This window comes from Martes martes (assembly GCF_963455335.1).
Source record: "Martes martes genome assembly, chromosome: 2".
NCBI classification, from domain to species: Eukaryota; Metazoa; Chordata; class Mammalia; order Carnivora; family Mustelidae; genus Martes; species Martes martes.
The window spans coordinates 84,305,789-84,316,804 of record NC_137889.1 but is presented as its reverse complement, the minus strand read 5'-3'; the positions used below and the strand labels follow the sequence as shown (position 1 = coordinate 84,316,804).

At 34.8% G+C, this 11,016-nt stretch overlaps 1 protein-coding gene across 1 annotated transcript; it reads left to right on the top strand.

Moving 5' to 3' along the window:
* Positions 1 to 1,743: 1,743 nt before the first annotated feature.
* FGB (fibrinogen beta chain) lies at positions 1,744 to 9,626 on the top strand. Its single transcript, XM_080796915.1, has 9 exons — positions 1,744 to 1,874; positions 2,093 to 2,113; positions 4,971 to 5,162; positions 5,636 to 5,819; positions 6,753 to 6,980; positions 7,526 to 7,639; positions 8,009 to 8,134; positions 8,340 to 8,625; positions 9,230 to 9,626. Exons 1-9 carry the CDS (start codon positions 1,770 to 1,772, stop codon positions 9,459 to 9,461), a joined length of 1,488 nt encoding a protein of 495 aa, XP_080653041.1. The 5' UTR covers positions 1,744 to 1,769; the 3' UTR covers positions 9,462 to 9,626.
* Positions 9,627 to 11,016: the final 1,390 nt, after the last annotated feature.

The window sequence follows — 11,016 nt, the reverse complement described above, 5'->3', positions numbered from 1 at the left end:
AAAAGAAAAAAAAAATGTTTTAGTCTTCTTATCAGATAGTCTTTTCAAATCAGCAAGAATCTGACATCATTAACATAAGACCCTGTCCAGTTACTAAAATGAGCTTTCTCTTAGTTACATTTCAAAGATAAATGTTCTTGCATCTTTTTTTTAAATTAATACACACATATATTTGCTTTTATGGTCAGATGTGTATTCTTCTAAGAATAATTAAAACTAAGCTAGTCTTAAAATACGACATTTACTCAGTACTGATAAAAGGTATACAAATTTGAAAAAATCCAGTGAGGTATTTTACTTAATTTAAACTCAATACTTTGCTTCTCTAAATTTGAGTTAAAAGAATTTGGGGATTCAATCTCTGCTGCTCAGAGAAGAAAGTAATTTAGTGGGTCTCATACTATTATCAAGAGTCTGCTTCCAAGCATGATTTATAGGAGAAGAGATTAAGATGTACAAATTTGTATTGTAAACTAAACCATGAGGATGAAAAGTACAGTGTAGGGAATAGAGTCTATAATATTGTAATGACTGTGTATGGTGACAAGTCGTTTTCTCAGTGAGCATTTCCTAACATATATATAATTGTAGAATCACTATGTTGTACACCTGAAACTAATATAATATTGTATATCAACTCTATTTCAATTAAAAACATACTCTCCTGATTTAAACATGGATAACCTGGTATCTTGCAAAGAATTATTTTTTAAATGTCACGAGAATGTTTTACTTTCCGTACTAAACACACACATGCATACACATGCACACACAGGAAATGCTATAAAACAGCACACTTTCTGGGATTTGTGTTGTTGACTTTGAGTTCCCCATTGATTCTTGTAGGAGTTGGTAATCCTGTTTGCAACAAATAGATAAAAAGATGAGGCAGGGATTTTGTGGTTTACAGGAAATAATGATAGGAAATGGACCAAGTAGTGTCTGAGCCTCTATTTGAAATAGATGTATGAAGGCTTCACTAATAGTGAAATAACATTGTCTTTATAAACAATATAATATACTATAAAATATATATAATGTAATATAAAAATAAAATGTTAATTATGTGTCAATCACAATAATAATGATTTTGATTTAGGAATCTGTGCTGTCTTATTTTAACAGTATTTGGAATTTTTTTGAACACTTATATTACTGAAGGACAAACTGTGGAAAGAAATGAGAAGTTGACATTTTTCTTTTGATGTTTGTCTATCAGAGTATAAGGCATGAGTTGTAAATTTCCTGTTCTGATTAATGTCTAAAAGAAAAGATAAATACATGGTGATATAACATTATTCTTAATATATTGGCCTCCTAAAGCTTAATTATATGATTGCCTCAAAGCATAAACATTTGTGCTATAATTTTTGTGAATGCACGGTTTTAGTGGATTCTTTGTGAGTAGGTCCAGAATTTTGTGCTTAGATGAGAAATGTTTATTTCTTCACACATCCCCTGTGAACCTGAGCAGCATCTACACTAATTTACCGGAAAAGTGATACACATTTCCTTGAGGAATGTCCTAGTTTTCCCTCGTATTGTCCAATTAAGAACTGTGGTGTTTCTAAATTCAGCCAACACAGAATAGTTGTATGACAAGTAAATAAGTCTTGCTGGGAATATGTTGCTTAAGTGATGAAATGGTTCAGCCAAAAAGTGAACCAAAAGATTAAATATTAACTAAGGAAGGTACCATTTCTAAAGTGATACGTAGACTCAGCTATATATAGGATTGAAGATCTCTCAGTGAAGTCCATAAGCAAAGGATGGTCTCTTGGAACATCCAAAAATTTAAAATCATGAAGAATCTATTATTGCTACTGTTGTGTGTTGTTATTGTTAAGTCACAAGATCAACTTTATGACTATTTGGTGATTATTTTAAACTTATATTATTACTAATATTATTAATATAAAATATAACAATGTAATCATATGAATATTTTAATGATGTTAACCTTGATTTTAGTTATGAAATTGAATTGTTAATCTCAGGGACCCATTTTATTTAAAGATGTTACATAGTATTTCTTGCATAAAATCAAAATAATAATTTCTTATTTTCTTGTTTCTTTCCTTTATTTTCCCAGGATGAAGGAGACAGAGCTGCGGTAAGATTGTTTTTCTCACTTGTTATCCTAAGTACTGCAATTTTTATTTAATTCTAGCAATATGTTATTACAATTATGAGGACAAATCTGAAAATTTTGCAGCCTATAAAATAATGAAAAAGCAGTATTTTAAGAGAAAAAAAGCTGTGATGAATTACTCTTTGGTGAAGAAGAGTAATATTTAGCTCCTGAAATTACTGGTGACTTATGAATGAAAATTCTAAACCAATCTAAAAGCAGAATAGACCAAGTACAGTGATAGAAAATGAAATAATTGGGTTTCTTCAAGTGAGAAAATCTAAGTCATAAGTAGTATTTATTGTTATTATAATAGTTGTGAAACACATAGCTCTGTATAATTTATTCATTTGTGGAACAGTTTTACCTCAACTACTATCTTTGCTGATTTGTTTGTCTTGGTTTGAAGATAACAAAAATACAGAAATGCATTTAGGGAGATAAATACTTAGAGGATTTTAATTTTATTCTCAAATGAATCATGATCAGATTTCTTGTCTGTAACATAGTCTGTCACATAGAAACTAGAGTATATAATAATACGTAAAGGAAGTGATTTGTTCAGATCATTTGTTGAATTTGAAGGGAACCTAAGTTATTTTAATTATCAAACCATACAGATAAAAAGATGATTGGCTAATTGCATTAGGTAAGAAGAATGTAAAGAATATGTAAGAGTAAACTTTTGTAAACACTTGGCTAAGCACTTTTACATTTCTACTTACCAGCTAATCCTTACAGAGATAGTTTACTAGTTTAGGCTCCCAAATAGATTTTCTAGTTATTTTTTTTTAAATTTCCCTAAGTTATCTTCATGAACCTAAATATCCATAGAATTTCTTTAAATATTTTTAATTTCCCTTTCTCTGGTAAAGCTAGACCATCAATGCTACCTCTCTAATGGCACTATGAAATAGAAAGAAAATATTTTCTTCTATTATAATTTGATTTGCAATAAAAGGCAAGCCACATTTCATAAAATTTCTGGTAGAACAGACCAGGACCACAAAAAATATATATATTTTTCCCCAAATCCTCACACATTATTATTTTTATTACAATCACACATACCCCAATACTATAGTGATTAAGTGGGGAGATCAGGAGCCAAATTGCCTGGATTGAAAGACTTGTACATTCTCACTAAATGTTAAATATTATTATAACATAATGAATTCATGACAGTAAAATTCAAAATAGAGTCATTGTATGACTTCTGGGCTCTCAGAATGGCTGGAGAGTTTAGCCTCTGCTTCACATCTAGTTATTTATTAATTTGTAACTAGTGTAATTTTTAAAAAGTGTGATTGCTGACCACGGCCAAATGACAATGCAGTTAATCCCAGCCAACATTTTTGTATTGCACTTCATATTTTCTACTTCAGTATCTTTTAATGTAGTACTTTTAAATTTAACAAATAATTTTAACCACATACCTTGAGAATTATTTTAGATAGGAGAAAATTACGCTGTTTGATAAAGAAATCATGTAGGAAATTTCAGGAGAATGGTTTAAGAAGTAATTTCGTGGATATAAAATAAGAATACGATTGGAGGGGCGCCTGGGAGGCTCAGTGGGTTAAGCCTCTGTCTTCGACTCAGGTCTTGATCTCAGGGTCCTGGGATCGAGCCCCACAATGAACCTCGCATCAGGCTCTCTGCTCAGCAGGGAGCCTGCTTCCCCTTCTCTCTCTGCCTGCCTCTCTGCCTATTTGTGATCTCTCTCTGTCAAATTAATAAATAAAAATCTAAAAAAAAAAGAATAAGATTGGAATTAGTAGCAGAGAAGCCTTTTGAACTGTAGTATCTATTATGTTTTATTGTAATAGAAATAGTGAGTATTTACTATACACCAGGTGCTCTTTGGGGGGCATCACGTGCAAAGTCGTTTAGCCCTTACAATCATTTTATACAGCAGATACAGTTATTATCCCTATTTTACAGATAAGGAAACTGGAGCACAGATATCAGAACTTGTACATGATCTTGTAACTAGTAAGTGGTAGGGTCAAGATTTGAACTCAAGCAGTCTGGCTCCAGAGTACCTTATTCTTCTTCAAACATGCTAGAGTCAAAGATCATCTTATTACAAATAAATCCCAAGTAAATTTCACTTTGAATAAATCTGTATTGCCTCTCAAATATTGTTATATAGGAGTTAGGCAAAATAATCAATTCATAAAAACTGAAAGTGGGAAAATAATGAACAATGGTTACAGGAATTTAGTAATCTGGGTGGCTTGAGAATATTTATTCATTCTGACAGTGTAGATGCCTTACTATTTGATGTATTCCATTAGTATAGGTATCAGGAATCTAAGGTCCTTGACTATTCACAATCTGGTGCAGCTTTATTTTAAAGCTCTTTGTAGGGAACCTGGGTGGCTCAGTGGATTAAAGCCTCTGCTTTCAGCTCAGGTCATGATCCCAGGGTCCTGGGATCGAGTCCCGCATCGGGCTCTCTGCTCAACAGGGAGCCTGCTTTCTCCTCTCTCTGCCTGTCTCTCTGCCTACTTGTGATCTCTGTCTGTCAAATGAATAGGTGAAAATCTTTAAAAAAAAAAAAAAAAAAGCTCTTTGTAAAAACAAAACAAAACAAAGACAAAAAACCAAAACAACTCCCTCTGGGACTATAGCTTTTCATGCAGTTTTTCTTTCTGTTGTTACTGAAGAGACCTAAGCAGCCTATTGATATACCTACAATGACTAGCCATTTGATGGACCTTCAGGAAACCATTAATCGTGTGATAACCTAAATTGTAAATTGAGTGTATTGGAATATTTACATGTCAAATCTCTGATAACACTTTACGTTTTATGTCTGCCTGGTTCCCTGAAGGCCACTGTGGATGCGCGTGGTCACCGGCCACGTGACAAGAAGAGAGAAGAGGCTCCCAGCCTGAGACCTGCTCCACCTCCCATCAGTGGGGGTGGCTATCAGCCTCGTCCAATCAAAAAAGCAGCAGGCCAGAAGAAAGTAGAGAGAAAAGCCCCTGATGCTGGGGGCTGTCTTCATGCTGACCCAGACCTGGTGGGTGCACTGATGTTTCTTGTGATGATGGGTCTCCCATGCAGAGAATGCCTATCTTCCTCATGGCCTTCTAATGTTTCCTTGACTCACATCATCATCATTATTTTGCTTTTATTTTTTTGGAAATAACTACAAAACTTGTTGGGGCTTGGGTTAAGAGTTCCTTCCTAGTCTCCTTTAGTCTGAGCCCAAGATTGTAAAAATTGTTCTTAATTTTGTATTTTGCCCACCTGAATTGTTCAGGTGGTAAAATTTTCATAGTCCAGTTATATTTATTCTATGGTAAGGACTAATTTTAATCTTCATAGGAATATGTTGAGGACTCTAGAATTTCTGGACTTACATACAGAAAATCAAATTACAAGTTTTTACATTGGCTAATAATAATACTGAATTTTCACTGTTGTACTATTTTCACAAATACCCATAATCTGAATCCTTTATCTAATGCCTGCTATCTTCTTTGTTTGCAGGGAGTGTTGTGTCCTACAGGATGTCAGTTGCAAGATACTTTGGTAAAACAGGAAAGGCCAATCAGAAAAAGTATAGAAGAGTTAAATAACAATGTGGAGTCTGTGTCCCAGTCCTCTTCTAGCACATTTCAGTATATAACTCTGCTAAAAGACATGTGGAAAAACAGGCAGAAACAAATACTAGGTAGATATCCTGTGTTTTATGTTTGCTACTATTATAAAATTGGAACGTCTTGAACTGCCATGGGAATGCATGGTTCTGAGAAGATCAGCATTTCTAGATTAACCTAAATAGCATCCTACTGCTTTCAGTATGAGCCTGATTACCCTAAGGCTCTCATTTAGCCACCTTTACCTGCAGTTTGCCATATAAGCACTATACAGCACTTCTCAGCTAGAATCATTTTCTATGAAAAATTTACCATGAGTCCTTATTTTCATTCTATAAGAAATTTGTGAATCAGAAGACAATATTTAGAGTCAAATTTAGCATTTATAGATCTAATACTTCTGGTTTTGAATATAAGAGGGTAATCTATGATGTACTCAATGGTGTTGCAAATATCACTACCAAATCTTTGAATCTTGAAATCTGAATATTGAGTGCTATTGGCTGGGTGGTTAAGAATCAACTAGTGAGTAAGCGTGGCATAGACATCTCAGTGAGTAGCTTATCCTAATTTGGACGTTTTTAAAGGTATCATGACATTCTTCTTGTAAATTTCAAGGCTCTACTGTACTCTTATGAGATGAGTAAGTAAATCAAGTGTATCCAATCCATACGATGTTGAACTTCTGAGATTGAAGGCCTAAACACTGCTTTCTCCTCTTTTCCTCACCAGAGAAATAAAGAACATTTTGTATTTATTATTAGGCATGATTTTTGGCTTACAACTAAGGTAAATTACTAGTATAGTAGCTAGACTTTATGTTAACTTGTAGATGTCAAGGGTGAAATGATTTTCTCTTGTACAACTACATATCATGATTGCCTGACAGTAGCTCTGTGTCTCTTAACTTATTCTCAGAAAATCAAAGTCATAACTGTATGGTTGAATACCTGTAGTTTTTTATTGGAGAAAATGCTTACCATTCCTTCATAATTTAATTTTTCCAGATAATGAAAATGCAATAAACGAGTACTCCTCAGAGCTGGAAAAGCACCAATTATATATAGATGAAACTGTGAATAGCAATGTCCCAACTAACCTTCGTGTGCTCCGTTCAATCCTGGAAAACCTGAGAAGCAAAATACAAAAATTAGAATCAGATGTCTCCGCTCAGATGGAATACTGCCGCACCCCATGCACAGTCAGTTGCAATATTCCTGTGGTGTCTGGCAAAGGTTAGTAGTTAATAAACATATTTCTAGAGGGTTCCAGAACAAATAGTCTCTAAAAATAAGAGAACTTCAAAAAGCTTAGTGGCTCTTCCCCAACAAACCCTAATGACAAAAGAGCACATCATGAAGATATCCCTAGCCTGCTGTGTTCTGACTTAGCCTAATGTATTGGCCAGTTTTTGAGGAATAGGATGTAATGTAATGATGGTGATAGCTCCACCTAGCTAATGCACATGTTTGCTTGGATAGGTGGCAGAAGCACAGCGGGGGAGGAGGGGCATAGGAGTTTCTCCATCCCTTGAGTTCTGGCAGGTTATGTATATCCTAGGACATAAAAGGTGAAGAAGGGCTTGTTTCATTCCCTTGGGAAATAGAACTCAAAACTGAGTCTGATTTTCAGTAAAAAGAAGATTCAGTTTCTATAATTTATTCTCAAATGTCTGGAATAAAACATTCCTCAGTAACCTGTGTTATCTTATAAAATTGATGACTAAAGACCAAGGAGTTATGTTGTAGTTCCCTGAATATATGTTATCTTATGTTTGCAGAATGTGAGGAAATTATCAGGAAGGGAGGTGAAACATCTGAAATGTATCTCATTCAGCCTCGCAGTTCTATCACACCATACAGAGTATACTGTGATATGACCACAGAGAGTGGAGGTAAGTATTTGATAGTTGTTCACCTATTATGCTGTAATTATTTTGATACCATAGAATGCCAAGAAATAAGACCCAGCTTTAACATACCAACAATGAGCCATTTGACCTGGAACTTAACCTGATATTTTAAAGGTTATAAAATATCTATGATTCACAGTTTGGGATAAGATAAAGCACTTGAGGTCTCTAAAGATTTTAAGTTTTCCTTTCGTATTTATTTCCTTATTGTATCCATTTTGAAGCACCAAATAGAATAAATTATTTACAGCATAAAATAAATTGAATTGGTGAGAAATTCATATATTCTTTCCAAAGTGAGATTATTTGTTATTGGTTGATATGTGCCTTTTTTTTTTCTTTCAACCAAAGGATGGACAGTAATTCAGAACCGTCAAGATGGTAGTGTTGACTTTGGCAGGAAATGGGATCCGTATAAACAAGGATTTGGAAATATTGCAACCAATGCTGATGGGAAAAAATACTGTGGTCTACCAGGTAAAAAGTGGGAGTACAAAATAAATCATCGTGTTAAAAAATTTTTTAATTTCCATTTAAAAAACTGTAGTGCTGGGAGTCTGTTTTTAGGAGGTTAAGAGGAGTTTACAAAAAGATTGTAAAAATGAAAGATAATGGAAGGAAGGCAGTTTTTAATTTCCAAAGGTGCTACTTTTGATGAGGTTTTATTTTATTTTTCCTTTAGGGGAGTATTGGCTTGGAAATGATAAAATTAGCCAGCTTACCAACATGGGACCCACAGAACTTTTGATCGAAATGGAAGACTGGAAAGGCGACAAGGTGAAGGCCCTTTATGGAGGATTCACTGTACAGAATGAGGCCAACAAATACCAACTCTCCGTGAGCAAATATAAGGGAACAGCTGGCAATGCACTCATAGAAGGAGCTTCTCAACTGGTTGGAGAGAATCAAACTATGACCATTCACAACAGCATGTACTTCAGCACGTATGACAGGGACAATGATGGCTGGTATGTATGTCTTTTCCCCTGCTTTAAAAGCCACTATGAATGTTGTGATTGGGATCCTTAATGGGAGCTCATGTTATTGATAACTGTCATTTCTTAGGTGCTTCCTGGGCCTTAGCCACCATACTAAGCTCTTCATGTGTTACTCTAAACCATTTCTTCTATAAGGTTGTCGTTATTATCCTCACTTGACAGATGAAGTTTAGAGAGACAAAGTAACTTACCCAAAGTCATACAATGATAAAAGATGGAACTGGAACTAGACCACAGTTACCTTCTGAGTAGTGAGCATTTAGATAATTTTCTCTAGCTGTATATCCTAATGTATATATTGGGACCTTCATTTTGTTTTCCAGGGTTCTCTAATACTAAGGGAGCTAAAACCTGACATGTCAGTTTACAGAAACAAATGCAGATGAACTTGTCACCAGGCCCAGTTCTCTCTCTTTCTTGCTATAGGACAGAGAATGCCTTTTGTGTTTTAGTTTGATTTTACTTAGAAAATCAGAGTGAAAGAATACTGTGCACAGCACTCTTCTGTGGATATTTTGCAAAGAATAAACTCAACAGTACTGCAGTTCTAATAACCCCAAACATTTCCTTTCAGGATAACTACAGATCCCAGAAAACAGTGTTCTAAAGAAGATGGCGGTGGATGGTGGTATAATAGATGTCATGCAGCCAACCCAAATGGCAGATACTACTGGGGTGGACATTACAGCTGGGACATGGCAAAACATGGCACAGATGATGGAGTGGTATGGATGAATTGGAAGGGGTCCTGGTATTCAATGAAGAAGATGTCTATGAAGATCAGACCCTTCTTCCCACGGCAATAACCCCCAAAACATAAATTTTTATTCTTCTATATGTAACACGTTTTTGTATATTATGTCCTTGGAATAGTCTTTCACACATTATATCCCTCTAAAACTATCAAAAGGTTGTGAGTGTGACTTTTTGGGAAAAGTTTAGGCTAAATGATATTAAAAATGGCACATGAATTTCTTTTGTATTGTTCATTTGTATTATCTCACTGAGAACTAACTAAAACAATAATTGTGGACAGTTTCATAATTTCAGTTTCAGTTGATTTTAGAAAGTTTCAAATTAGGAAGAGGAATTTTCTGTCCTTGTTCAAAAGTCCACTTTAAAGTTTATTTATTTACGTAAGATCTCTCACACACACACAAATCTTTTGAAAAGGTTTATTAATTAAACCAGTCTCTATTACAATAAATTAACATATTCTTATTTTGTAATCCACATGACCAATGAGTTAAGCTTTGAACTTGTGAGAAAAGAGGAATAATCACAACTTTAAGTAGCTAATAAAATGGCACTGGACATATGAAGGTTCAAAATCTCACTCTGCACCATGGGAAAACCACTCTGCCATTTAGCTAGACTTTGGGATCAGAAATCTCAGTAGGACAATAAGGGTCCAGTCTTCATCATTTGTTTTTTTTTAGAGGAAGAGTGGGGTAGGAAACAGCAGTTGCCTATTGCCCCTGGAAGTTAGGCCTATCGACTTCAATTGGATCTTTGTCTTTTACATGATAACAACAAAACTAAAGTAAAAGTGGGTTTTCTGTTCTTCCTACTTCGCCCCAAGTAATATGTATATCAATTCAATATTTCCCTTCTCTTCTCTTCTCCCATCATTTCACTCCTACTGCCCTGGGTAACCCTATGCCCCCAGACTCTCCTTCCCTAATGTAGCATCATTGCCACTGATTTTCATAGAAACTTATTGTCTCAAAACTCATCCTCTTACCCTTGCATCTGAGCAGAGGTTATTAATTTCTATCATAGAAATGCTGTCACTCTCTTAATTCCTCATCAAATCCAACTTCAATTTTTACCTGGTTTCCCTGCCATAATTTCTGTCTCACCCTTACCTATACTCTGTTAATCTACCATCACATAAATGGTTCTAAAAACTGGACATTCTGACCAAGTTAGCTTCCTGTTTAATGGGAGATTTTGTTACCTAAATCCTAAAATCCAACTTCCTTAACTGGGAGTGAAATGATTTGCTAGTTGGTCCCAACAATGTCTCCTACCCCCTTTACTACGCATCTACATTCTTGTCACAGTAAATTTTCCACCATTCTGGAGAAGGCCCTTTTATATGATGCTTCCATTGTTAATAGCATTTTCCCCCAACACCATCTGACAAATTACTGTTCATTTTTAAGCCTCAGTTTAACAGCAATTTCTCTGTTTTACATATCTTTCTCCTTTACTAATGAGGAGCTCTTACTCATCTTTGATTCCAGAATTATCAGCCTGTCAGAAAATGTGATTTTCATAAGTTGATAAATATTGGATGACTAAATCCAGTGATTATCAAGATCTTGGAAACACCCCCTTTCTTTTGTGTAGAACCCA